The sequence below is a fragment of the Myotis davidii genome, unplaced genomic scaffold, assembly GCF_000327345.1.
Source record: "Myotis davidii unplaced genomic scaffold, ASM32734v1 scaffold135, whole genome shotgun sequence".
Lineage (NCBI taxonomy): Eukaryota > Metazoa > Chordata > Mammalia > Chiroptera > Vespertilionidae > Myotis > Myotis davidii.
The window spans coordinates 8,031,425-8,046,446 of NW_006289813.1; the positions used below are offsets into that span (position 1 = coordinate 8,031,425).

Consider the following 15,022-nt stretch of genomic DNA (forward strand, 5'->3'; position numbering starts at 1 on the left):
GACTACACCCCCCCCACCACGCCCTCACCGATGGCTCGGTACACGGAGATGAAGACCAGCGTCAGGAGCACGAAGGCCGTGTTCCACTTCCAGTATTCGGGGTTCACTGCCGAGATGCCCAGAAACATGAAGATGATGGTCTCGGCCCCGCTCGCCAGCATCTTCATGGTGTAGCGCACGGTGGTGGCCGACTGCTCCGAGATGTTGGCCTTCACGTACTTCTGACAGCAGATGCCGCAGAAGGTGATGCTGGGGGATGGGAGGACATGCTGTGAGGCCAAGGGCCACACGCCGCTCCCCCTTGACCTGGTGGGGCTGTTCCCAAGACCCAGCGCTTGCTGTCCCCTGGCAGGACCTCCAGGCCTCTGGGTCCTGGACAGACATCCACCTCCCTGGTCAGCCCTTCTCTCCATGAGCTCAGGGTTCCTGCTGGGGACCAGGGCCCTGAGCTGGCCCATGCCCAGCTCCAGTACCCCAACATCACTGCCATCTGATGTGAGCCTCTGGGACCGGAACCCTAGGCTGCAGAGCAGGCTGCCTGTTTCTGTCCAAGCCGGTGGGTGGGCGGGCTCGAAGGGGAGGGGCAGGGCAGACCCGGGAGGGAGGGGCGGGTGTGGGCCAGCTCTGACAATTGCATCAGAACTCCAACTCCCTATTTAAAAAGCTAAACAGATCAAATTCTTGGCCCTCACAGTGACTTTCCATCAGGCTGGGAAGTGGGCCAGCAGACAGTGGGCTGGAGAAGGGGCTGCGGAAGGCTGTGCCTCCTGCAGGGCTCGGGAGCAGGCGCCACTCCCCCTCCCCCGTATCTGGGTGGGTCCCGCTCCCCAGGTTGGCCCTCTTCCTCCACAGCCCACCCCCCTCAGCAGGGCGCTCGGTGAGCCAAGGAGGACTTACGCCAGGATGGCCGACAGGGAGAGCATCTCGGAGGTGAGGTAGGACAGGTAGGAGATGACGAACACGAAGCCGGGCTCAATGATGCGCACGTGCTTGGTGAAGCGGGTGACCAGGGAGAGCAGGAAGGCGAACACGACCCCCACCAGCGTGCCCCCCAGGCTCACCACGAAGAACGACACTGCAAGGGGCAGGACGCAACGCTGAGCTGCCTAAATGGCCCTTTGTGGCCTCGGCGTGGCCTGACCCATGTGGCGTGGGCCAGGCTGGTCGGGCTGGCCTTCCTTCCAGGCCATTCCTCATGGCAGTTGCCTGGTAACCCCCCCACAGAGGCGCCCCCAGCTCAGCAAACAAGAGGCCCGTTCTCTGGAAGAGAGGACTGGACTCCTCGAGCCTCAGCGTGGAAAGCTGGGGGGGAGGCAGTCCTGCAGCCCACAGGCCCCGCTCCCCGCCCCCATCACAGAAGGAGCACTGTGACCAGAGGCCCTCGGGTCTAAGTTTGCAGCAAGGACCAAGCCCTGCGCCTGCAGGCACAGCCAGGCTGTCACTATCCCGGCCCAGAGAAGCACGTAGGACCCTCCGGACACCAGGACCCACATCATCCACCATATCCCCTGGTCCCCATATTCTCGTGGGTCTAACGGGCGATGACCCCCGGGTTTCCCAGGGTGGCTGGCCCCTCATAAAATCGTGTTTGTGAAACACACTGTGGACAGAAAGGACTGTCAGGCTATGGGTCCCAGGGGCAGGCCTGCTGCCAACGCCTGACCCTGCCCAGCTCCACAGTCCACAGGGGCGCTGCCAAGAGGCGGCCCACATTCTGGAGAAAGAGACGCTCCCCTGGCATCCCCCTGACATATGGACCCCGCAGCCACACACCTATGCCTTTCACGCAATCCACGCCAGTCACGTTGTCGCCACCCAGCGCCACGAAAGATTCAAACACGGTGTACAGGACCTGGGGGACAGAGAGGCAAAGCACACACGGGTCAGCCCATCAGCACTGACCCTCCCCGTCCTGGACCCCAGGCCTTTCGGGACTTAGGGCTGGAGAGAGGAGCTTGGGGCAGCCATGATTTCGGAGCCTGCAACCCGCTGGCAGGGAAGTCCTCCCAGGGCAGTAATGGTCACTAGCACGAAGGCCAGCGATGAGCCAGCAGGTGGGACCTGGGAGGCAGGACATTCTGGAAGGAACGAGGGCCTTCAGGAGCAACCTGGCCCTTTCCGACTCTGGGCAAAACAGGGGCGGCCACAAGACTAAGCCACTGCGTTCAATTTCATTTTCCAGGACAAACCCAGAGTTTCATCCTTGGTGAGTTTGCTGTTATGTTGCCCCCTGATGTGGGATCACACACCCTGGCATCTTCGCATGTTGATCTTTAAACCTTATCCCACCAAGACGTTCAGATAAAACGCCCCGAAACCTTATCCTAGGCCTCAGTTGTGGAGACAGCTGTGTTTTCTGAGCCCGAGCTCCCCTAAACGATGCGCCGGGCTCCACCCCAAGGAGGCTGAGATGTTCCCTGGAGGGGGTGTGGGGGGGCTGCAGGCCCCTCGGGAGGAAACTTCTCTCTGTGCCCCGAAGTCTGTGCTCTCCAGGACCCCCAAGGGGCGGATGAATAAAACTGTGCATACAAACGCAGCCCCACAGGTGCCGTGCACCGGGGCGGGCACACGTGTGAAGGGTGCTGGAAGCAGACCTCGACCTGCCCCGCTTCTTTGTGAAAACCCAGGTGGGAGGGAGAGGGGAGAACTCCCGGCTGCAGCAGGAGCTCCTGCCTCTACAGAGACACAGCGCTCAGGACAGAAGAGCCCCAGCCTTGAGGGCCCGTGCAGGGTGTTTCTGGTTGCGTCTAGTCTCCAATTACGTTTAATTCCCTGAGACTATCTCATCTGCGGCAGAGGAATCTGGTGCAATCTACCCTTAGGCCCTTCAACCTCCTGAACCCTGAAGGGACATCAGGACCAGAAATTCTTAGAGAAGCCACAGGCACTTTTAGAGCAAACAGGGAATTCCAGGTCCCGCTGGGTCTGGGCCCAGGTGGGGGACGGTGGGCAGGACAGGCAGCCAGGCCTAGAGCCGCTCAGAGGGACGTTCCCTTCCAGGGAGGTCATGGCCCCATTTGGGGATGGGTTTTGAGAACTGCAAGATGGCCACATGCTGAGACAGTGCCTCACGTTTCAGGAACCTTCCATTCACTTCTCATAGTGGTAACTTGGCCTCCAGCCCCTGCCCACCCACGGGCCCTGCCCAGCTCCCTGGACCATCTCTCTGAGGGAAAACCACCTTCCTGAGCACACAATCACTATCCCCTGACCATCCCCCCCCCCCACACACACACACACAAATAAATAAATAAAAAAGGTGAGATTTTGCTTGTTTACGTATGCATTCTCTTTGGAAAATCAGGAAGGAGAGCCCAACTGTGGATCCAAAGTTAAAGACCCCCATTTTCTGGGAACAGAGACCGTGGGATTTCAACAGCTGGCTAAGTGACTGAGCGTCGACCTATGAACCAGGAGGTCACGGTCTGATTCCCAGTCAGGGCACAGGCCTGGATTTTGGGTTTGATCCCCAGTGTGGGGCATGCAGGAGGCAGCCGATCAATAATTCTCTCATCATTGACCTTTCTATCTCTCTCTCCTTCTCCCTTCCTCTCTGAAATCAATAAAAATATATGTTTAAAAAATCATCACCCATGAAAGAATAAAGTGTGGGGGGAGGGGGAGGGAGTTACCAAGAACCATGAAGCAAAGAATGAAGAAATCGCATTACAAAAGCCAGCCTCAGGGTTAGTGGAGGAAAAGGCCCAGCGGAAGGAGCTGCGGAATGCCTTGGACCACGAAGCCTTTGGGCTGTTGGGGCCAATGAGCAGACGCAGGCTCTGTGGGCGACCTCAGCAGGCTCTCTGCGTGCCGACGTCACCGAGGGACACAATGATGCCCGGGGAATAAAAGGGTCCCCCCACCCACAGCTTTGAAACGCTGCTCTGTGGCACGGCCAGGACCCTCCCCCACTCTCTCACCACAGTGACAGCGTCATTCAGCAGTGACTCCCCAAAGACAATGATGAACAGGACTTCGTTGACATGAACCTCCTCAAACACCGCCAGCACGGCCACCGGGTCCACAGCAGCGATCAGGCTGCCGAACAGGAGAAAATCCAACAGCCCGATGTTCAGGTCTCCTGGGAGACAAGCGGGGCATCAGGGAGGACCTAGAGGGCCAGGCGAGCAAGGGTCCCTGCGGCGTCCCCTGGCTACCAGGACCTGGAGAGAAGAGGAGCTATGGGGAGCGGAAGCAGGAGCACATCCTTGGCCTTCCTGGGGCTGCCTCCGGCTGCTGGCCTGGCAGCTGCCGGGCTGGGAACCCTCAGGGTGGGGCCTCTGACTCTTAGGGCTCAGGCTGGCTGGTGTGGGAACCTGGGTCAGACAACCAGCCTCCCTCAGGGGCTCCCACAGTCCTCCAAGAAAGGCAGCAGCCCAGCCAGAGGAGACTAACCACCCTGGCTCTCTTCTTCATCTCCCCTTGGGCCTGGCTGACCGCTCCTGGCTGGCTCACCGGTGAGCTCACTGCAGGCAGGTGAGGGGCTCAGGTGGTGCCTGGCCATGTGACACACCATCAGACCCCGGCCCCGGGGAGTTTGCAGCCTAGGTCAGCGTGAATACAGACGCAGGGTCATAGGTGCTGGGAAGACATCGGGGGCTTGTCTGGTTGGGAGGAGGCCTCCCAGGGAAATGATGCCTCTGTCATGATTGGAACAACCAGGGTGGGCCTAAAAGGAGGTGATGGGTGGGGCAGGCCTCACCAGACCCTGGGAGGGGAACCAGCTACAGGGGGATGGGGAGAGAGGAGGGGAGGGAGATGAATGGAACATTTGGGGGTGCTAGGAGGGGAGGAGCGAGGCCCTGGAAGGAGTGGGTCCATGTGGAGCCAGCCCCTGCTTCCTTCTGCTGTACGGCTCCTGCCCAGGGGGTTCCTGGGCGCCCTTGGGTGGAGAGACTGTGCTGAAGTGCACTTTCACCCTTTGCAATCCTCCCAGAGTTATCTCCTGTCCCAGATCATGTGCAAACCCTGTCTCCCAGCGACGAACCCACAACCTCAGGGAGGTGCCTGTCTGGCTCAGCTGGGCTTGGTTGGAGGAGGGCCTTGGCTGTGGGCCTTCCTGCTGCCCTGTTGGTATGGAGTCCCCTCCCTAACCAGAGTGGACCCCAGGGGTTCAGGAGCCAGTCAGGCCTTGAGGGCGGGAAGAGGCCCACCTACAGGGCCAGGATGATAGAGGGAGGGTGGGAGAGGCTGAGTACACGTGGGCTGAATGCTGCCCTGCGTTCTGGGACCAGCATCTGCAGGAGCCCACTCTTCCTCAGGGCCCAGCCACGCCCCCAGAGCCCCCTCAGGGAAAGCGGTCTCTGCAGAGAGGTTGGCGCCCCCGAGGGAGTTTTCTGTGAGTTCCTACAGCTTCCAAGCCTGGCACCAGGCCACCGTCCTGAAGAAGCGACAGGTGTTAAAAGCACTGGCTCCCGGAGAGTTTAAAATGCCCTATTTAGAGTGGGGGTCATGGGTTTTGTTTTCCCACCCAAGAAGCTGTCAGTGGGCAGATGTGAGAACACAGTTCAAACTCCAGGGGTTTCCAGACTCACACTCTCCATTGCAGGCCATCAATCTTTAAGGCCTCCCTGAACATCAGCCTCAAGTTGTGGAGGATGCTGACCAACCCAGTGGTACATTCCAGAAGCCAGCCACTCATTTCAAGCAGGATGTGACCTGGGGCCTGCCTTCCTCCCTGGCGGGAGAGCCCACCACCCACTGGCCCTGCCAGGACAGTTCTGTGGACTGGACTATGGGCTCACGGCCGCCCAACTGCATGTTCTAACCCCTCTCTCCATCCCGGGCAAGAAGACCCATGGCTTCACCCCCTCAGGGGCATCTCCAGCTGCCCGCCCGAGCTTCTGCAGGGCTTGTCCCTGAGTGGCTCGCCCGGACAGCGATCCAGGACACATGGGCTGACCCTTCCTCAGAAGGGTGCGAGGGGCCTGAGCCACTGGTCTGCACAGACGGATCCTGACTTCCTAGCTCCGTTGGCTCCAAGCTCTGTGTACCCGGGAGCAGAACAGACATGTTGGCCCCTGGGCACCACTGTGTTCCATGACCTGGGCTGATGCCCAGCCTGACCAGCTGTGTCCTGGGTTCCCTACTCTAAACTCCAAGACTCCCCCCCCACCCCCGAGCGATGGCCATGCCATTTTAGGTGTGTCCAAGGTTGGGCATCGCCAACCGTGTAGGTCTCTCGGGGCTGGGCCTAGGGGTTGGTGCCCACAGTGGGGGGCTTGAGGGAGCACAGCCCCATGGGTAAGCACAAAGTCCTGTGGTGACTAATGTGCTGGGCGAGGAGACAGTCTTCGTCAGGGTTCTTACTTCTCAATGCACCTCCTCTGTCACCAGGAGGAGATGAGGGGCTCGCGTGGTGCCTGGTGTCAGGTGGTACGAGGCTCTTCCTTCAATCAGATGGGAAGTCGCCGTCTGGGCTCACCCCCAGGAGTCTGGCTTCCGTGGAGGAAGTGTGTGAGGTGGGGCTGAGTGCTCAGACAGGCGCCCGTGGGTGCCCACATTCACCCTCTCACTGCCCTGGTTACCCAGTGCTGGCAGCAAACCTGCAGACCCATGATGCAGCAGGGCAGCCACAGCAACCCCAGACAGAACAGCACGTAGGGCTGCACCGCACAGACACATCTGTGCGAGGCCTCAGGTGACCCACTGGCCTCACCTGCTCCAGTTTCCCAGGGAGATAATGACCGACACCCAGATGGGTGGGGTGCACCTCACAGGTCCCCCAGGCCAGGGCTGAATGAAATAACCAAACTGCAGGGGAGTAGCTTTGAGTGCATAGAAAGGGTGTGGCCTTTTCTCCAAGGTTTGGGTAGAAAGGACACCCAAACGTTTTGCTTAGATGAGCGTTTATGGGGGCCAGGGGCCTCTGCCAGAGAGGCCTACTCCTCGCTGCCTGTGAGGGCTCAGGGACAGGGGAGTGAGGCTGGACCCCACCTCCCTGCCAAAGGGGAGGGACAGCAGCTGGACTATTCCTACCTGCCCAGCCTACTGGCCACCCTGGTCCAACAGGACCTCATTCACAAGCAGGACACATAACCTTGGCCTGGGGATGCTGGGCTGCACATGGACCAGCCAGTTATGCATTCAGCCTCACTTTAAACAAACCAGGAGGGCTCAGTGGACCCCCCTGTGGCATTTCTCGCTGACCTGAAACACCGCTTTTTAGGTCTGTGTTCTGCACCCTGGGCTTTCTTAGATAGGGCTGCCCAGAGCCCACCCGGCAGAGCCCACCCTGAGGAGCCCGCCCTGCAGAGCCCGCGAGGGGGACGGGGGTGCCTGCTCACCCATCAGGCCGCTGAGGAAGACGCCGTAGAGGGACAGGCCGGTGGTGGCCGCGTTCCACACGGTGCCGATGACAGCGTACAGCAGGATGGTGCCCAGGTTGCCGAAGAAGAGCCGGTTGGGCATGAAGTAGCCGGCGTCCAGCACGATGGGTGGCAGCAGGTAGAAGAAGAAGACGGTGGGCGTGAGTGTGAAGGAGGCGATGTGTTCGGCTGCCCAGACGATGCCGCCTAGCACCAGGCCCACCACAATGAGCAGTGCACTCTCGGGGACCACGCTGGTGACCTTGTGGGACAGGTGGAAGCCTGCAGGGGAGAGGGCGTCAGGGGCCAGGACCTCATGGGAAGGGGAGAGTGGGACCCCATAGGAGGGGCCATCTGGCGCCATAGGACAGACATGGGCTTAAGAAGCAAGGCCCACTTCCAGTCTGTGGATGCTTCCCTCTGTCCCACTCAAGCAGCCTGGCCAGTCCGCTGTCAGCTGCCCCTCAGGACCTGGCCAGAGTGCACCCTCCTCAGGGCTCTCCCCATCTGCCCAGAGAATGACCCCCTCCCAGGAACAGAGTCTTCTAAAACCAGGGTCTCCAGGGCTCCCTGGAGAAACCAGCTCACTGCCCACATTCTAGCTTTCGGGGGACTGTGGCTAGAGGTACCCACCCACGGCTGGCCCCTGGGCCCCCTTGGCCATCAACCTTGCCAGGATCTTAGGAGGCGAGGCAGAGGCCCCGCCCGCACAGCCTACTGGAGTCCATTTCTCTTTTGTTCTATTGTAAGACTCAGAAAAAATATGATAATTCCACATTAAGCCTGATTTCAAAATAGCTGGAATGTTGTCAGAAGTGGGCTCCTGCTTAAGCAATGTTTGGCATCATTATTCGTTTTCATCCACTGAAGTCCTGCTTACGGAGAGGCCTTCTCTGAAATTCTGAGGAGCGCTGTCTCCTGAGCTGACAGGATCCCAGTGGGCAGGAGAGGGAGGCAGAGCCAGGGTGTGTCCTGCCAGGCTCTGTGCCCTGTGCAGACCCTGCCCCATCACGGGAAGAATTCTTGGGCGAGGCCGGAGGAGGTGGCTGGCTCGGAGGCTGGGTCCTGCCGGTTCTGATCCAGCCCCACCCCTGCTGCCAGGTTGCCTCAACCCTCCCTGGCCTGTTTCCTCACCTGTAATTACTGGTCACTGTGGGGGCTCCCTGAGCAAGGAGGTCTCACTCCTGCTTCTTCCTTGTGGACAGCCCTTACCAACTGGGCTAAGGGGCTGAGTGACAGGCCCAGCACAGGACCTTCCGGGCACCAGGGCCTCTGGCCTGTGACCTATGACTACAAGGTCTCCCTGCATGTTTGTCAAGTTCAGGTTTCAGTGGGCAGAGGCAGAATGGGCTATGCTTCTGGGACCTGGGGACCCAGTAGGGGTCCCACTCCCACCCCTGCAGGCCTGCAGGTCCTCCAAGGGCCCCCAGCCGGCTGCACAGCTTGCATTCTGATCAGGTCCTGCTTTCCCCTTTGATATATGACACACACACACACACACACACACACACACACACACACATCGGGTGGAGGCAGCATCTCTTTGCCCCACCCCAGCAGAGCTGCCCAGGAAGCCGACAGAGGGAATTCCCACCTTCATGGAGAAACCTGGAGGCCCAGGAGGCTGGCGCCTGGTCGTGGCCACATGCCTGAGGACAGGTCGTGAGTGGCACCACAGGGTGACCACCCGAGGGAGAGAGCGGAGGGCCGGGTTCCTGGAGATCCCCCGGCCCTGCCTGGCTGCTCAGCAGAACAACATCCTGGCCTCACAGCCCCTGCAGGGAGTTCTCCCTGAGCTTGGGCGGGGCCCTCATGTGGGTGAGGAAGGAGGCGTCCAGCGAGGCTACCCCGGCCCAGCTCTGCTTCCACACGGGCGGCAGCGTCCGAGAGCCCCCGTCCTCCCTCGGCAGCAGCTGGCCTCCCGGATCCTCGCACTCGGCGAGGCAAGGGCACAGGAAGGCTGTCTCTTCCTGAGACAACATGCTCCCCCTGCCCTGGGACACTGGGCTGCCCTCTGCGTTGGGAAGAGACCTGGGAGGCCTTGCCCTCCCTGTGGCTTGTGGCCCTGACATCCGCACACATCGGCAGCACAAGAGCCCCTGCAGGGCCCAGGGCCCCACTCCAGACACCAGACTCAGCAGGTCCTGGGCCGCCCCTGGCGTCTGCTTTCTCACGGGCCTCAGGGCCCCTCCCTGGTGGACTGTGGAAAGGATCGGGGCACGTGTCCCTCCCTCCAGACTCTCCCTAATTGTTTATGAATGTCCAGAGAGAGCTGAGCTGATGGTCTTTTCTTCTTTCCTAACGGACTGGGTGTCCAGGAGCTGGGTGTAGAAGGCCAGTGGCCCCTGCCCCTGCCTGGCCCCGCTTCTCTGTCCTCGACTGGGCCACCAGTGAGGAAACGCCTTTCTCTGGGGTGGGGGTGACATCCTCTCCTGCCCCCAGGAATTCCCAGGAGCCTCAAGCCAGCGGCGTTGGGGCCACCCTCCTGAAGGCTCTAGCTGCATTCACCATTCATAGAAGTCACTGTTTTCTATAAAATGTGTGTTTTCTGTCCTTCTTGCTGTCCTGGCCAGGCTATAGCAGAGACTGTATTGGTGGCAGCCTCCTCGCTTGGTCCTCTTGCCTTTTACAGCCCAGCAAAGCCCCCACAGCAGCTGGAAGGTGGGGAGCTCGGTGCCCAGTGACCTGTAGGCCTCTTGGAAGACAGAATCCAGTGACCAAAACACATAGCACCGAGGGTCACGGGGCTCAGGGCCAGACTTGGGGGGCACCGAGTGACCTCTGAACTCTGGAAGGCCCCTTGCTGAGAGGCAGCCAGGATCCCCAGAGCTGGCTCTGGTTCAGTCACGATCTCTCCAAAACTGGAGATGCACCACGGATCATGAGCATTTCCCTCCGACAAAGGCAGGGCCAGTGGGGCGGGAAGGTGCCAGGGACCAGGCTTCTCCTTAAAAACAATAACAACAAACTTTGCACTTTAGGGACGGGAAGTCCTCGCCGGCACCGACGGCTAATCCCTGGCCGCATTCCTGTATGGCAGCTGGTTACTACACAATCTTATTAATTCGGGAAATGAGAGGATGACAGACAGGCCAGCTTCAGAGCAGATGCTCTTGCTCACAAGCCCCCAAAACCCACAGAAGAAAACAACGTGTCCTTTTTACTCCCCGAGAAAGAAACATGCCTGCACACAGCGCGTGGCACAGGCACGTGTGTCTGAACTTCCGCCGTCGGCGCTGGGCGCACTGTGAGGGTGGGGTTCTGGGAGTGGGCGCATTTTAAACTGGAGGGCTCACCTGAGTGGAAGTGCCTATCACATCTGCCCACGGTGGGGGGCAGGGGGTCCTGTCTTCGTCCCAGGCAGGTGAGAAACAGCACCACCACCCCAGGGGATTCCATCTAACGTCTCTTCAAGTTTGGGAACCATTCTGTCCTTTTCTGTGACTTGTTTCTTCACAGCATTTGTTCCTGACTTCGCGAGTTCTCAGGCTGGATTTCACCTTCTCACTGTCGGGAGTTGTGTCCTGAGGCTGCACAGAGCTCCCAGAACCTCCCCCAGATGCGGCCCATCCCCTCTGGCTCTGTGTGGTGTGAGGAGGAGGGCAGATCAGCTGCTTTCCTTTCTTAGTTCACCTGCGCGAGTCACCTGCCGGCTTGTTTTTTTTTTTTTCTGTCTGGCGATTGGAGGACATTTTTTCATCCTGAGAACATCCTTGTAGCAAGGATACCTCTCAATGCTGATTTTCCTTCTTTCCCCTAATATTGGGGAAATAATTCTTTTCAGCTGCAATTTCTGTCCTCCCTCCACTTCAACGCTCGGACTCATGTGCCTGGTTTATCTTTCTGGCTCAGGGACAAGGGGACGGGGAGTCAGTCTGAGATTGTCTGGGTTCCCCATTTTCACCCAGATCCCAGGGTCTCTGGTTGATGGGATTTCTTCTCGAGCGAGTCTTGCCAGACCGGGATAGGTCAGGCCCGCGGGCGGCTCTCCTCAAATCCCATGACCCCTCTCGGACGACAGGCTGCATTGTAATGAGCTCCTAGTAATTAAACTGAAAACGTGATAGGCTTAAAGTGGCTATTTGCTAGTGGGTTAGCAATTAAGCACATAATGGACATGTTAGGAATAAGAAAGCCAAGTTCTGGCTCCAAGTGCCCTGCGGCGTGGCTCCCACTGCTGATGGCGAGGCTCTCCGGCCAGAACCGGGCCTGGCCACCGTGGCATGGTCCTTGGACACAGGCGGACTCAGCTCTTGGTCAGGACCCCAGTCGCTGCAGGCCACACACTTCCTGCCTGTACATTCCCAGGATGGGGTCATAGTGCTCGTGTCTCAGGGTTATTGTGAACATTTACCGAGGTGATGGGGTAGGGGTGACCACAAGCACCGCACACAGGGGGCCTTTCTTTCCTTCAGGCACTATCTGTCCACGCCCGCAGCCCCGTGCGTGTGAAGGTGGGAGAACCCTCAGCCGTGCTTGTGTAGCAACCTCCAGTCTAACAGCTTTGTCACCCCACCACCTCAGGCAGCGTGGTCCTCTGGGGATGCTTGCAAAGAGGGCGCCAGGGGGTGGGGGCAGGACACAGAGTGGTCAGGTTCGGGGCTCCAGGCTCTTGCCCTGCTCCTCACCACCGGCTTCATCACCAGAAGACCCCGCACTTCAGTCCAGGCTGGAGGAGCCACGTGATTGGGTGGGCATGGCCGCCTGGACACTGACGGCAGAGGGAAGAGCCTCAGGTCCCTCCCAGCCTTTGTTCTCTTTACGTCCGAAGGACAAGACACCAGCAGGCATGTGTGAGCAGGAACCTGGCCGTCTCCTCTGGACCCACAGCTCTGGGCTCCACATCGGGCCTGTCCAAGGCCTGAGCCATGAACACAGAGAAAGGCCCAGGATCCCACATCCGTGCTCTGCAGAGCGGCCTGGACTGGGAAGTAGGCAATAATGTAACCTCCTGCAGCAAAACTCTGAGTTTGCTAGAGAGGAAGCCAGACCTTTCCAGCTGGAAGGGCTGAGGGGCTGTGCTTTATGCGACTCGTGGTGTGTAAAGGGCAGAGCGCCATCCCGTGGGCGTCACCCTGCGGGCCCACACGGGCAGCCATAGCCAGAGACACCCCTCCCTGCACACCTCAAACACTTCCTTCCTTGGCAGCAGCAGCCCGGTGTAAACTCCAACTCAACCAACACTAACATGTACTCCCAAGGCCGCCAGCATGGAGTGATAATGACAGTGAGAGCCGACGTGGGAGTCTGTGCAGGACAAAATCAAAGTGCACCAAGGACACAAGACCACCACACAGCAGAGCGAGGCCCGCCGGTCCAGGGCGCCCCTGCTGGGCAGGTGTCTTCCAACAAGGAGCCTGAACAAAGTGACTTCCAAGCCCACAGGTAACCAATTGCCAAGACCAGAGAGTTGCAGCTAATTAAGCGCAAACGGCAGGGCCACAGGGAGGTAACGGCAGGAGACACACACTCTTAGTTCTAATTACAATCTCTGACAAATGTCAAAGGTCAGAAGGCGCTGGCCAGCCGGCCAGCCATTTCTGGGGAAGGCCCCGGACAGAGCTGGCACCGAGGGGCTCAGGAAGGCTATTGCTGTGTGTGTCATGCCCGCCGAGACACAGCCTGGCCCTCATCCTGGGTCAGGCCCTGCGTGGTTGCCGCCTCCAAGGATCTCGCCACAAGATTTCAGCTGAGTCCACGCAAATGCAGCAGCACAGTAAATCCTCTGGTTTTACTTTAACGTGTGTAAGCCTGGTCAATTAACCCTGTGCACAAACTAACCAGAGCAAACAGTAACACCTTTCCAGAGGGATGGGAAGCACTGGGGACCCACATCGCCTGGAGGAGGAGCAGGTAAGCGTTGGACCTGAAATGCCACACTCAGGCACACACACACACACACACACACACACACATACACACACAGATATAACACGAACACACACAGACCCAGACAGATAAACACACAGACACAGATACACATATAGGTGGGTCCCCAGCATGAACTCTACAGACAAGGTACAGGGTCCCCTCAGCACTGCTCCAGGACAGGGGCTGGCTCTACCCGCTCCCCACCAGTCCACTCCTCTCTGACCTCCACGCACCGGTTGTGCTCACTCGGCACCCTGTGAGGAGTTATAGTAAATGTGTCAGCCGAGTCCAGGGCAGGAGGCAATGATATTTATAGTGTCCGCAAATATTATCTAACTGACCTCACGCCTCCTGCCAGAAAGGATGTTCCAGATGAGTGCTCTGAAGTCACCGTCAGACCAAGCAGAGTGAGACCCTGGCCTCTCGCTGGGGAGAGCTGGGAAGGAGCCCTGGTCCCTGGCAGGTAGGGAGGTGCTGCTTCCTGCACCACGTGCACAGGGCCTGGAGGACTGGCCCTTCTGCTCACAAACCACAAGTATTTTAAACATCGCATGTTTACTAAACTCAAGCAAACTTTGTCAACTTTTAAATTAAAAAATGGAAATCTTTAGGGAGTTCCTATGAAAGCCGTAGATGCCAGTTCCAAGCCACTGTGAGCAACAGACATGAGGACGATGGAAGGCGGGGCCTCTCCACGGTGACCCCATGTCCGACAGACAGGGAGACCCTGCACCCCTTCATCACGAACACTGATGAGCCTGGAAAGTCCTTTAAGCCTAGGGGATGTGCAGGAGGCAGCCTATCAATGATTCTCTCTCATCATTAATGTTTCTATCTCTCTCTCCCTCTCCCTTCCTTTCTGGAATCAATAAAAATATATTTTTAAAAAATAAAAAAAAATTGTGCTTAAGGATGTAAAGGAAAATATAATAAATTAACACACTGTAAATCTTAGCAGGATACTAGAACAGGGATTGGCACATTTTTCCTAACGGGCTAGATAGTGGGATTCCAGATGGCAACAGCATAAGAGGATATTGAATCACCCCCCTCCCACAAGCACACTGAAATACACATGTATACAGAAAGAAATTTCTTCTGAGAGACAATTGAGGGAGGAATGAACAGCTTTTGAATAACAAGTGAGAGAAACAGACCAAATAAGGAAGACTTGGAAATTGTGGACGCTCTCTGGGAGCTGTGGGAATTCTCCAGGGTGGAAGTGCCAGTGAGGACCATTGCTTACGTCGTTTCCACCTTGACGGGGGCGGAGGAGCTCTACTCAGGGGCTTCGGCCTGCCTACAGGATCACAGCAGCATATTCCCAGCCGCACTGCTCAGAGCCCATTTCTGCTCTGATTAAAGGGAGCAAGCAGGATCAACAGGTGTCACCACAACATGCACCTGGCCTCCGTGCCCAGAGGTGCTCCAGCCCAACAAGCCGGTGCCCCAGGCTCTGTGGGCTCCTGTCAGGCTCCGATCAGCCTGCCAAACACTCAGCACACACAGCCTTCACAGAAGTTGCTTCCAGACAAGGCCACTTTTTTAACACTCACAGAGAGCTATTTTGTCTAATTCATATAATCAAACTTAGAAAGCCAAACACAATGAAAAGACAGAAACATCTCTCTCAAACGAAGGAAGAAAAGTCCCCAGGAAAAAATCTTAAGCAAACAAAGATAAGAAATTTGCCTGGTAGGCAGTGAAAGAAAAATACCACATGATCTCACTCATTTATGGATAATAAAGAACATCATAACCTAATGAACAAAAAAATAGATACAGAGGCCGAGAAGCATCAAAGAGACAAATTACAGCGGGAAGGCTGGGAGTGTTGGAGGCGG

At 58.0% G+C, this 15,022-nt stretch overlaps 1 protein-coding gene across 2 annotated transcripts in view; it reads right to left on the reverse strand.

Annotated features, from left to right (window-relative positions):
* SLC9A3 (solute carrier family 9, subfamily A (NHE3, cation proton antiporter 3), member 3) overlaps positions 1-15,022 on the reverse strand; it is a 75,868-nt gene that overhangs the window by 9,123 nt on the left and 51,723 nt on the right. For both annotated transcript variants that reach the window (XM_006762450.2, XM_006762451.2), the window contains exons 2-6: positions 7,287-7,589; positions 3,921-4,081; positions 1,774-1,852; positions 898-1,075; positions 29-249 (exon numbers count right to left, since the gene is read on the reverse strand). In XM_006762450.2, the coding sequence (XP_006762513.1) occupies positions 29-249; positions 898-1,075; positions 1,774-1,852; positions 3,921-4,081; positions 7,287-7,589 (942 nt within the window). The remainder of the gene's footprint in view (positions 1-28; positions 250-897; positions 1,076-1,773; positions 1,853-3,920; positions 4,082-7,286; positions 7,590-15,022) is intronic.